The sequence below is a fragment of the Vidua chalybeata genome, chromosome 4 (assembly GCF_026979565.1).
Source record: "Vidua chalybeata isolate OUT-0048 chromosome 4, bVidCha1 merged haplotype, whole genome shotgun sequence".
NCBI classification, from domain to species: Eukaryota; Metazoa; Chordata; class Aves; order Passeriformes; family Viduidae; genus Vidua; species Vidua chalybeata.
Window position 1 is genome coordinate 68,851,810 of NC_071533.1, and position 13,682 is coordinate 68,865,491.

The 13,682-nt window shown below is 37.1% G+C and overlaps 1 protein-coding gene across 18 annotated transcripts in view; it reads right to left on the minus strand.

The window, feature by feature from the left end:
• The window catches only part of CTNNA2 (catenin alpha 2), a 459,487-nt gene that overhangs the window by 9,784 nt on the left and 436,021 nt on the right, over nucleotides 1–13,682 (minus strand). For 6 of the 18 annotated variants that reach the window (XM_053940056.1, XM_053940058.1, XM_053940063.1 and 3 more), the window contains one exon: nucleotides 6,654–6,797. The exons of 1 other annotated variant lie outside the window; for it this stretch is intronic. In XM_053940056.1, coding sequence (XP_053796031.1) covers nucleotides 6,654–6,797 — 144 coding nt within the window. Of the gene's footprint in view, nucleotides 1–1,955; nucleotides 2,029–3,836; nucleotides 3,926–4,361; nucleotides 4,417–4,593; nucleotides 5,095–6,653; nucleotides 6,798–13,682 lie in introns of those variants that run through there. 11 more of the 18 variants (XR_008430402.1, XR_008430400.1, XR_008430401.1 and 8 more) reach the window with 11 other exon arrangements.

The window sequence follows — 13,682 nt, forward strand, 5'->3', positions numbered from 1 at the left end:
CTTTACAACAGTGTGCAATGAAATATAAAAAATAAAAGAAAAAAAAAAAATCAAAATTCCATCACAGTCTTAAAGGGGAAGCTCTAATTCAGTCAGACAGAGCTGGCTTAATCATATATAATCAAAAAATTTTAATGGAAATTCTACAATATTATACCAAATAAATTATTCATTATTAACTGTTCCATTTATTTGGCCAAGTCAATCAATGGTTAAACAACATTCAGTAAGTAACAAGAGTTCCCTACTAGAAGGATTTTTTCCCTGGTCAATTACTGAACAAACAATTTGTAAATGCATCTGTTCATTACATATTTAACTTTAGCTAACACTAAATGCCATTAAAAACCATTAAAACAGGTAGTAATTACCTGTTCTTACCTAGTGCAAGCAAATGAAACCAGAACAAAACAAAAACATTTGTAAAGGCTGTTGCAATTCACAGGGAAAGAACGTGTAAAGATGACAGCAAATCGAGAATAAATTGGAATGAATAAAATTTTGCTCTGAATTCTAAGGGCTCATTTTTATTACTCATATTTTATTATGCAAATATTCTTTAAGGATGAAAAGAACCTTTTGAGGTCATCTAGTGCAATGCCTTGTTGAAAATTTGAATTACATGAGGTTTTGGATTTTGCTGAAATTCGGGTATGTCCAAGGATGGATAATTTCACATCTCTGGACTAGAGAACTCCACCCTGCACTTGAATTTCACTACCCTCCACTTAAAACATTTTTACCTTATATCTAATTGGTATTTCCTATGTGAAAACTTTTTTTTACTGCTTTTCTTGTCCCTATGTCCATGCAACTCTGACAGGTCTAGATCTGGTTCTTCTAAAGCCTCCTCAGAGGTAGTTGTAGGCAACAATATTTTCTCTGAGCCTTCTCTGTACACATACAAATGTATCTACGACCTGTGCAGATGATGTTGGCAATCTCATTTTCACTGCTAAAAGAGCAAGTGTCCTATCCAAATGGGGAAAAAAAAAGAGTAATTGTAGAAAAGGAGGAAAAAAAAATCATTTTTTGACAAATTTTTAATAGTTCACTGAAATTGTTTAAGTCCAGTACTACTCTCTTCAGAAAATATTTGTGTTCGGGCTTATGAATTTTCCTGGAGTCTCTTTTCCTTTGCAGTTCAGCGCTTTAGGTAGCCTTTTCCCTGAGCAACAAATTCCCTGATATCCTCAATGATTCAAATAACCCAAATGGTTCCTGTGCTTTTAACCTGAGGACAACCATTCCTCCACAAAACAAATTAATTCAACCACATCTCCAAATCTTATCACTAATCCAGGATTTATTTAAATGAGATGAAGGTATAGATTCAGAAGTACGGTGAAAGGAAAAGACATTTGCAGAGGCTCTTAGAAAGTTCTTATTTAAATAGTGTACATTAGTCATGATTAGCCACAGACTTGACTGATGCAATTACTCGGCATCAGAAAAATTCAAACTGAATGTCTTTAAATATTAGTCATGGCTGGTGTCACTTGAACCCCCAGATTTTTTTTCAGATGCCTCTTACTAAGCAATTTCTCTAGGAATGAAAGCAGGAAAAATAGGGCTGTTCCTATAATCCATTGATTTGGTGTGTTTGGTGACTAAGTTAAAGTGTTCATAGTTTTCATTTCTACAAATTAAGTTTTATCCTGCAGTCAAGCTACCTAATTCCAGGTTCTGGACCAAAAGGTGCCAGATTCCTTTTCTGCCTGGTGAAGAAGACCAGGAGTCATGAAGCACTCAAGATCATTCATGGGTTCTTTCTCTATTGAGATGGGCCAGAGCAATTCACCTTTAAAACTCAGTTTAGAGATCTTAAATTGCATTAGAATCCTAAAAATAGTACAGTGAATCTTGGTAGGTGCTCAACATCTGCAAAGAAAAATTAACTGTCCTTGGATTTGGCCTAGTGGTCCAAGAATTCAAACAACTTATTGAATGTTTCTGAGACTGTTTTCCTTTATTCTCTTTTGGTCCCCACAAACTGCAAGACATACAAATCTCTCCAACCTCCAGAACCTAAAGAGATCAGAGCATCAAGACAGAAAATTTACATAGATAAATGCTCCTTAATAAGAAATTTAAAAATTTCTGTTCAGGAAAAAATTAGGCATCAGCTCAATTCACAGAAAGTTGAATTTACTTACATATCGATATAAACCCCCAAAAGAAGCCCAAGGCTAAACTTTCTGACTCTGTACACACGGTTTAATTCACCTGCTTATGCCTCTATTTTTTAAGGTATTACCAATCTGAGCAGCTGTCAGTGTCTAGCAGAAATAAGAATCTCTGCCCTCTGGAAATGGCCCTTGAGTTCCACATGAAGGAAGGCTGGAGTGAACATCTCAGATGCAGATGTTTACACTTGGCTAGATGAGTCGGTATTCACACAGCAATAGAGATGAGGGCAAAAACCTCTTCATAATTCAATTAACATCTTTCTGAATAACAAAATAATCAGTTTCCATTACACCAGAGACCTACTCTCATCTTTTTGCACAGCTTGAGTGGGGCAGCCTCCCACTGTTACTGTAGGATTTCTTTCTAATTCTGTCTTTTTCAAACCATACTTAACTTGGGTGAAGTCTTTCACCTGTTGTTTTTTTTTTTTTGGGGGGGGGGGTTTGTCAGTATTTGTAGTTTATTTATTTTTTGGGAGGTTATTTTGTGGGTTTTGGTAGTTGGTTGGTTTTATTTTGATTTGGCCATCCAGAGTGGAAAGTGGAATATCAAATGCAAGGCAGAGAAACACTGGTCTTGAACATTAACTGAGTATTTTAGTAGTATGCTATTTTAAAAATAGTAAACTAACTAAAAAATTTAAGTTTTGTTTCTTTACATTATCAATAGAAAAAAAAGTTATAAAGAAAAAAGAAGTATTCTAAAAATTTATTTTAATTCTTTCTACTTTTTTCTTTTAGTTACTATTAATAAAATTTTCTTTATATCCTTTGGAAATTTTAAACCTACTTTACCTTTCTCCTAATCCTATCTCACAACAAGAAATAAGTACATAAGTAATTAACCAACACTGAAACCCACCACACTCATCAACACATTAATTAAGAAATCTCAAAATTAAAAAAATCTTAAATTAACAAACCAAAAACACTGCAGTCATGAAGGAGTATGTAGTGTTTGAAACCCACAGTGACTCTATAGATCCTTTCTGCCTTAAGCGTGGCTCAGCATTATTTGTAGAAAGGAAATAATGACAATATTTATTTCTGCTTTCAGTTTTACACCGTGTGTTTGCTTTGAGACACTCAGACAAAAATCCAAGGGATTATGATTAAAAGAATCATGTTTAATGTCTTTGAGTGCAACTGTCCCAGGATTAAAAAGTCCAGGGTGTTAAGGCAGTCCTGATTTCCTCCATCCACTATACTCAGTTCAAGTGTGTGTGTAAATTTGTGTTGTAAATTCAAACAAGCTGAGGCCGAGGTTTAAAAGGACTGCAAGTTAAATCAGCAGGAAGAGTCCTCTAAATGCTGTGCACTGTCATTGTGACTCGTGCTTAAACAAGATTAAATCCATACAATTTGTGTTGAGGCAATGGTGTTAAACCAGCCCAAAACTGCAGTAAGAGAGGGCAGGGGGAGAAGCAGCTCTTTGCCAGCTGACATGGTTTGGGAACAGATGGTGCATTTCACAGCTCTCCCTCAACTTCTCACAGAGAAGAAGAAGGTAAGAACCAACCCACAAAGTTTTAATTCAACTCGTAAGATAAACCAGCCTGGCAAACAGAGAAAAATTGGGAATTTCACATAGCTGCTTTAATCACACTGAAAGAAATGCTTGCTCCCTGTAGATGATCTTATGTTTCTCTTGCATCCACAATCTTACATCGTTAAACTATTGCTCACCCTTTGCCATTATGACTGGGGAATAAATCTTTCATCTAAATGTTGATCTCCTTAAATATATAGGTGTAAATAGACTAGTTAATATATTTGGTTTGTTTTGAGATGATTATACACAACGTGCTTGCAAGTATAAATTTTTTAAGAATACTGCATCAAAAATTAACTTTCAGTTTGTTAATAATTTATGAAGATTTAACTCATCTGAATTAGCATGCATTGGAAGAAATTTCTCAGGTATTTGCTTTAAAAGTTTTCATATTAAACACTAAATAAAATCAGCTGAAATCTAAGCCTTATAATATTTAATTTAATGTAATGTACATGTAAATAATATTAAACAAACTTTGTAATTGACTGAATCCACATTTAAGCCAAGGCTGTAGATGTAGGAATCTGTGCACTTTGGACATTTTAATATTTTTTCTTAATCATAGCTGCCAGTAAAATAATTTAACAGGGGAATTAGCTCAGTAAATGTAACATTACTTTGTTTATTCTCCCAATGTTAAGCTATTTAGCCAAACTCACAGCCTGGGGTTACCTGGACAAAAAAAAAAATGCTATTAGAATTGGCACAGACAGATTTCAGGTTAATTAATGCAACAGTTCATGTAATTTGGAATATCTTCCCCTCTACAAACTCCCCACTATACAGAAGTCAGCCAACTGCTAATTTGCTCATCTTACAAGACAAATTTAGAATGCAAATTTCTCTGGATTCGAAGTAATCCACTGACATCTCTGTTCCACGATATCCCCTCAGTGCTGATCACTGTCTCCAATTCACCACCTTTATTGAATGACACCAATTCTGATTCCCTTTTCCCACTACTTACACCGGTCTTAAAAAGAGTTTCTCTTTCTATGCCACCAAAATGCTTTTGTATCCTTGAAGTGAGATTAGGGCACTGTACAGTTGCTCTTTGTGTTTTATCAATTCTGTGCAAAAACTGAACTCTCCTGCATTATGCAAGAATAATTATGTGAGAAGGCAATTTGATAAACTCATCAGCCAAGGATGTGCTTAGGATCTAAATTAAATTTTACCTCCAAGCATTTGCCTCTGAAAAGAACAAACTTCAAATCATCTTTAAGAGCAACAATTCCCATGAAGTTTTCCCAGTGAAACATTAGAGATTGACTAACCTGTTTTTCCTTTTCCTTTCTTGAAAAGATTAAAGTTTGCTGGGGAAGCTAAATTTGCTAGGCAAGTTCATGGCTTTGCAAAGGAAGATTTGAAAATTTCAGTGTTTGGTTTACTTAAGGAATAAATAGTAGTAATAAAACACCTTGTGCACATTATTCAAAGCTAGAAAAACCTGTCAAGGAGACATTTTTATATTCTTTGTCATTATTTTTCTCTTTGACAAGGAGGGAGACAACCATCTGTGAAAGTTTTGGTAGGTAGCTTTGTAAACAAGACTCTCACCCTCCCTGAACTCCATTAGATGTCGTTTGCTTGGATACAAAGAGCATCCCTGAGTCATCAGGGAGGAATATCTATCCATCACTATGGACCAATTCCCAGCAATGCCACTGACCAGAAGATGGAGTGGTCTGCATCCTCACCCAATTGCTCAAAGCCACCCAGTCACCTGAAAATAGAAGTCCCTCATCAATCAGCCTATGAACCCCCTCTGCTGAAAAGGCTGGGACTGCACTCTCATTCTGTGATTTATCCAGGACATGGTGCTGCCTCTTAGTGCCTCTCACTGGGATATGACCAGACCCTACACGAAGCTAGTAAAGAACTTTAAATGAACAAGAGGAGCAAGATTTGCAGTATCCCTAGGGTCCAAAATCTTCATATGATCCTTCTTCTGCCCTTTAGTATGAGAGCTCTGATATCTTGACAGCTTTTATAGATACCCAGGAGGCAGAACAAGAAAGGAAGATCTTCGTAGTCCATCTTGTCTTTTTTAATATGCTGAGGGATATTAAAACAGTGAAGCAGTAATACTTGGGGCTGAGGGAAATAGGTAACAAGACAATGCTTTAAAGTAAAATTGTAACATTTAGGTAGTGAGACAAAAAACACACCAAGAAATTCAGTCAGCAGCATCCCTGCCCATCTCAAGTTCTTATCAAAGAAAAAAAAATCAAATGCTTTGATTTATAATTTCAAAGGCTAAGCCTGAGTTACATCTCTTCTGGGTTTTCTGCTTAATGTTATGTCTTCCACAATTTACCTTTGAATTTTATTTCATCTATGAAAAAGGTCTTATAATTGGCTTATTGTCAATACACAGCTTCATAAATATTCTGGATAAAGTGAATAAAAACAGTAATAGAGAATATTAAAAAAAAAAAAAAAAGAAATCCTGTCCCAAATAAACAGCCATTATTCACAGTTAATAATGATAAATATATAAATAACACCATCTATCTTTAATCATAAAGAACTTCAGGAAAATTATGGCCCAGCACTGTAATTAAATACTGTAATTAAATTAATGGAAGTTCAGTAACTGTGTTCAAGGGGACCAGAGCCTGCCTTTGTACAAGGCAAGATAAACACTGAAGGATCAGTTCAACCATCAGCCAATGGACCACCTGTGCAGAGAAATCGCTTTGCAGGTGAAGTTAACTCTGGGACTTCTGTACAGGGAGGAAACACTTCTCCACAGGTGACTAAGACAACACATGCAATTAACTCCGTGAGTCCTATGTTTAATTAAAAAAAAAAAAAAAGAACTATCAAAAAAATCCCCCATTCTCATGTGTCTTCCCTCCACCCCCAGAGCTATAAAGACATAGATGAGACAGGAGGTTACTCACCGTTGAGGAGTCACCGCTTCCAGTCTCAAGCGTAGCTCCCTCAGCACAGGTGGGTGGGTGGGTGGAAAGTTGACTAGCCCTGCCCCCATCTATGACATCACACTCTACCTCATAAAAGGTAGTGAAAGTGCTCTGAACTCCAGTCTGATTTCCGAGAGATACAGAAAAGAGATAGTGAGAGAGAGAGCAAGAGAAATATTGTGCCGTAGCGTAGAGCGAGGAGAGAGGGGAACGTGTGCTGAAGGAGCTATGCTTGGCCAAGGACACAGGGCCTCCTCCACGATGAGTAACCCCACTGGCTGGGGGTTCCTCTCACTCCTCCCCACAGCACAGGGTCAGCCTGCTTGCTGATTCAAAAGGGGAACACTTTTGGCAGCTTTTGATGACAACCAGAGAGGACAGAAAGCTCTATCCCAATTAAATGCTGACTGACATCAGATCGGGCATGAATTTGGTCGATAGATTCCCAAGTGACTCTATTTTATCTGTGGTTTTGTACAGCCAAACTGCACAAAAACATCCACACCAGTGCACGCAGCTAAAATTCTGGTGATTGCAACAGGAATTACACTTGTGTTCCCCTGTGTGGGATAAACATCCAATTCACACCTGTGGATTGACCCTTGAGTAGAGTAATCCAGAGGGCTGGGCCTCCTGCATCACTGCATGAGGGAGGTCAGGAAAAGAATTGAGCTTTTCTTGCATTGAAAATGAGAACTGACAAACTGTGCTGAAAGAACAAGTGAGGGAAGTATAAAAATTCTGGGCATACATTTATTTACAGAGCACACTTTCAAGTTCCAGAAAATAGCAATAAAATTGCAAAGAGGTGATGTTTATAAAAATGTACATTTTTTAGACAATGACAGCCGTACAGGCTGAGGCACACTTTTTTTTTTCCCAAACAACATCCCAAAGACTGATACTGGAGGACTTAAAATGGGATATTCAGTCTACTTTATTGTAAACGGTATTTTTATCATCCAAATTCTGGAAAAGCAGGTTTGGGAGTAAACATAATTGCTTATATTATCCACTGGGATTTTCTTAATAACCTAGCTGTAGACTAAAATTGAAAAAAGAGTGTATTTTTTTTTTCTGCTGCTACACCTAACTCCATTAAATAAAACTGCTTAGAGAATGGGGGACTTATTCAGTGCCAGTAAAGACTGCTAATGTAAGAGCCTGCCCTTTTGGAAGAGGAAAAATAAATACTTCTTAAATGTCTTTTGAGAGTGTGTATTATAAGCACTCAGGCTTTTTGGTGCTACAAGGTTCATGTGAATTATAATCTAATAATGATTAGTATTGCTGTCTTAATAATGATTAATGTGCATTCCCTGCTCTGTCAGTGTGTTCTTTGTTTTTCTCTCTTTTCCTTCTACTGAAAAAAGGAAGTGTGTGACTCACATCACTTCACCTAACAACAAAGTCAAGCATTTTTCTTCTTAACCTTCAAAACTTTAATCATCATGGTTTTCCTGCAGTATCTGCAGATGTTGCTTTAAAGCAGTGCATTTATGGGACTAAAAACTCAACAAAAATGGGTGCCCAGTGGGCGAAATGAAGAGTTATTGTGGCTGTTAGAGATGAGATGTAACTGCAGGAACACAATGCAAAACTAGGCTGCAGCTGAGGAATGCTAAATGATGGCAGTGCTGTTCATAATTTAACTGTTTTCTCTGTACATCATCTCTTGATTACAAACTATTTGCATGTTTGAAGACAGGCAGGAGGAAAACCTCCTCTTGTCCCCTGTCTTGAATTGACTCCTTATTAATATTTATGTCTAATGGCCTGATAAAGAGAAAAATCCAATTTTTAAGGGCTTTTATGGTAAAAAGTACCAAGTAGTATTCAGTGAATTCATAACTTAGGTAACCTATGGCTTGACTACTGCACCACAGTTGTTTTTGCCAAATAAAGTAGGAACATATTTCAAACTCCTATGACCACCAGTCCTGATGGAGTCTATGTGAGGTTGCTCCTTCTGATAAAGAGAAGGATGTTCAGAGCATATAACCTTAAAGAGAAGGATGTTCGGAGGGTATAACCTTAAATATCAGCAAAATTACACATGTAGCAGCAGCTCTAAGATCTTGTAAAGAGAGAGTTGAGAGAGATAAAGAGTTAAATTGTCTTTTATTGGGATGAAACATGGAAAAAGCAGAATTAAGTCCTGGAAGACTGAGTATGGCCAAGGACATTCTCCAGTAAAAAGAGAAGATATATGGAGAAATATGGAAAATTCAACCATGATAATGTATGTGATATATACAGTTCAATAGATTGGGTGACAGATTTTACCCCAGATGGTATTTTGGGGCTAGTACTGCTTAAATCTGAAATCTTGTTTTGACCTGCTTAATATGATATCTGTAGTTGATAAAGAGAATATAAAGTGGAGAGTAAAGTTAAGAGCTGTGCACATAGACCTAAACACATTACTGATTAAAAGCAGAGAAAGAATACAGCTCATGAAATTATTTTTAAAAAGTACATACATTCAACAAAGTGCCTAAATCTTCCAAATGTTTCAAGTAACACAATTAAGATTAATTAAATGAATGCATGGAAATGCAAAGAGACAGTAAATAAAGACTTTAATATAAAATATTTTCTTAAGGGATGTAAGTTAAGCCTAACAGCATAAGAAAACTATATTAATGCTGGTCAAGTAATTGATTTAATCACTTGCACCCAGGCACCAGAAATCAACTTAAAGTAGGGATCCATGTTTGACCTCAAAGATCTGATGGAAAAAAAATCCCAGTGTGGTTTCTTTCTTGCTTAAAAGGATGAACAGGTGGTGGGAAAGGCAGGCACCACACAGGTACCTCTGGGTGCTGTCTGGGAAGTTTGAGCACAGAGAACCAACCCTGCAGAAGCATCACCCAGACTGGTATGGACACAGAAGGTAAAAAAGGGTGGATTGTAAGGAATTGAAATGAAAGCTGGAAAAGGCCATGTAAAAATGCCAAAGTGACACATATCATAAAAGTCTGAGAGCTTTACACAGACACACCTCTGACCCAAAGAGAGCCAGCTGCTCTAGGGCAGCAGCATGATGGGCAAGTGGGAAAATCCTTTTTGTACATTATCTGTCATAGTTAAGGAATGATGAAATATGGAACATTCTACCTGACACTGAACAAAGCTGTAACTTCTCTAACTTTTTGATAATGGAAATGTTGAACCCAGCTGCAGGTATAAAAAGGGGATGAAAATGTTTCTGCAGTTTTTTGGTTCAGATATCGATGCTCTAATCCAGTTTTACAGAATTCTCATTTGGTCTTTGATGAGATTTAGCACACATTACTTGTATACTTCATCTCAGTTTCTAGACATACTATTACCTACCTGCTAACAAGTTCACAAGATTTTGATGATGTATTAGTCAGAATCAGAAAGAACTGATGTTAAAAGAAAGCTTTTGAGAATATCTAACAGTAAGAGGTTAGGATCGATTTTCCTGATACTGGATAGTTTTTTACTTTGACTTCATATCACTGTCTTAATTACATTACACAAAACAAACCCTTTTTGTTGAAGCAGCTGCTTATCAGTCATGTAAGATTAGATGTGATAGCAGAACTATTCTTCCTTTGCTTCTGTGAGGTACATAAATAATAATAATATGTCCCAAGTGGGGAAGAAAATATTTCAGAGATTAAAGATAGAAGGCTACTTTCAACCTTCCTCACTCAGTTAGCTCTCTTCCTAAAGGCCATTATGACCTCCCTCATTTAATGGAAACACATCTCTTTTGTGGAGTTTATAATAAACTTTGTTATAAGCTGTTCTGTTCAGTATTTGCAGTTGATTTTGCTCAGGTTGGAAAAACCTGTTGATGTTTTCCCTTGAGGGCACATCTTCTTGTCTGTGAATAGCTTTGTGTGTGTGTTACTCGTCTGCAACTCTGGGTGTCAAGAAACACAATTACAGTCAAAGTAACTGATGAGTCTGAACTTCAGCTGTTATTCTTTTAATATCTGCAAAAGCATAATCTGATAGTACTTTTAGAAGTGGGATTTAGTGTCACCACTTTCCAACTCAAGGAGTTAAATAATTGCAAGAGCTACAAGATGTACTTCTCTATAAGAAACACAGTCCAAAATCTCCTATTGTGGGTTAAATCTGTCATTATGGAAATTCAGTCCCCCGTAATTCCATGTGCAAGAAACAAACCTCATTTTCATTTATGGCCCTGTGATGAACCTATTAGCAAATCTATGCTGTGCATTAGGGAGGCCAACTGAGAATGCCCCAGGGGAAAGGAATTCTTATTTAATACAAAATAGTGATGCTTGGTCCCAAACCATCTCTTTTAAAGGCAATAAGACAGGAAAACAAGTGAACATAAAATAGCACCAAAGTCCTCTCCTTCTTTATAGTAATTCTTACAGGAATAGTCCTTTGGGACCGTATCTTAGGGTGTGTTAGAATGGTCTTTAAGCCCTGCTAATTATTGTAGGGCTGCTGTAATTTTTGTATCACAAAGCCATTAAATTCCCATTTTCTTCCCAGCTCATTCAGCATGGCCTGGAATAGGAAAACAGGCTGAAGTGAAGCTGTAACCACTGTAGCAGGTGAGCCTTGAATTTTTGAGTGGCTACTATTTTTAAAGCAAATGCAGCATGTAATGAAGCACATACAATAGTATTTCCAATAGTTCTCTAACCTTTTTCTATGGTCATATTTGTTTCAAGCCTCAGTCTTGAATCTGTAACATTTTACATTGTTTTCAAGGAATTAAATGGTTTCATATTGTTTGGTGTCAGAAATGCTTTTCTTTGCAGAAAATTGTTCTAATGAGAAATTTCAATAAATTTAATCTTCACAAATGCATGAATATTAGTCACTTGATAAAGCACAAGAGCAGGTTCCCCAGAGCCCAAGTGCTTCTTAATAAGGATAAAAGTCTGACCTGTCTAAATTTAAACCTACTGAATGCAGACATATAGATGGTGTGTGTGCTTCTTGTCTCCATGAGTATATTATAATGAAGACAAGTGCAGTGTAATTTTGCTTTGCAAATTAAATTCTAGATAACATCTTTCCATTTATGCAGGATACATAGTTTCATATTTATGTGTGTTTATACATGCATCCATATAAATTGAGGTATTTTCATAGTCCTAAACATAGCCTTATATAAAAAAATTGGAACTTCAAAAGAACTGAGCTTATTGTGCAAAAAATATTTTCTTGTTGGGTTTTCAGTTGTGTCTTGAGCTTTGTTCATCTGCTTTTCCTTACATAAACTCTGTCTGCCACCATCCACCTTCTTTGAAGGAACAATCATACACTAAGCAAAATAGATTAACCTTTCCAGAGGCTTCTGCACAGCTTTTTCTGTGGATCACAGTTATGATCCCCCTGATGCCCAAAGCTCAGGGTATGCACTATCATCCAATCCAGCACCTTTGACAAAGGCAAACCCCTGTGAGCTCCCTGACACAGGAACAAGATCCTGCAGGATCTTTCACTTGGCTGAATCAAAACTCTGTACAAATGTCACTTAAAAGAGACCTCTGGAGGACTCTTGTATAACTTTTAACCTGAAATGAGTTGCTTACCAACACTAGATATTCTCAGCTGCTACACTGCCTACTCCAGGCTTGGATCCCTCCAAGGAAGCCAACTGCATAAACTCTCTGAGTTCCAGGTCCATGCTCCCTTTACTGGGATGCAACAGGTAAGCTACATATAATTAACTGAATTCCTATTATTGTCAAATATTTGGGAGAGGTGTTGCACACAGCTTTAGAGACACTACAGGTACATCTATTTGCTTCTTTTAATTTTTTTTATTAATCTTTAAGATGTTTCATAGGATAATTAGGAATTCTTCACCGTTCTAACTTTGAGAAAGCCATAAGACAGAGATTCTGTAAAATACATAATTTATAATAGATATATGATCATGAGGGATTTTATCAGCACTCATTTTGATTAACCTGCATAACTCACTGGTACCTTTGTCCTTTAGGAGCAGTAAATTGACTCCGTGTCAGGATGATACATTTTTTATTTTACCACATCATCAGGTAGTCCCTTCATGGACAGTGTACTGAGGGACATTCTGTGCCAGCAGGAGTTGGAGACTCCTAAATTAGTCAGTTCACACAAATTTGTTCCAGATAAAGGTTTATCCAAACCTGTATAAGTATATATGCCTCACATAGCCATATACTTTGGAACTGAGTGCACTTACTATGGCTTTATTTCACCCTCACATGTATCAATATATCTGCATACACTCAAACACTTATGCAGAGGTTACTTAAATATATCTCCAACCCAAACTGTCCAGCTAAAACATCTTTCTGTATTTTTCATGTCTTTAATGTCTCCCAAAGCAGATGACATGAGCTACTTGAATATACCATGTAGATCAAGGTCTCACTTTCACAACCCAGCCCCAGCCTTCCGGTCCTGGAAGCTGTCTTTTCACAATGCCAAAATAAAGACCCTGAGTTTTTTTATTTTCTCTACTTGCTTGTTCTAGTAGGCAAGTAGAGATTATTGTGGAGTTTATCAATTTTATGGTCCTGACTTCATCTCAGTCCTTTCCCAATGCTGCAATTCTTTGATTTCATACTCCTATCTTGCTTTTGGTTTGGCTTTCTTCCCCAGAACATTTCATATCTCCTATTTCTTTGGCTTACTTCCTTATTATTTCCTAAGTGCTGCTCTTTACCCTCTGCTTCCACAGAATCACAGGATCAACTAGGCTGGAAAAGACCTCTGAGCTCATTGAGTCCATCCTATGACCCAGCACCACCGTGGCACTGTGTGCCTTGTCCAGTCTTTCCTTTCTTTCCTTAAACACCTCCAGGGACTGTGACTCCACCACCTCCTGGGCAGCCCGTTCCAATGTCTAACCACCTTTTCTATGAAGATATCCCTCCTAATGTCCAAGCTAATCCTCCTCTGGCACAGCTTAAGGCTGTGTCCTCTTATACTGTGGCTGGTTGCCTGGGAGCTGGGGAGAATCCCCTCCCTCCCCTGCTGCCCACGGCGCTT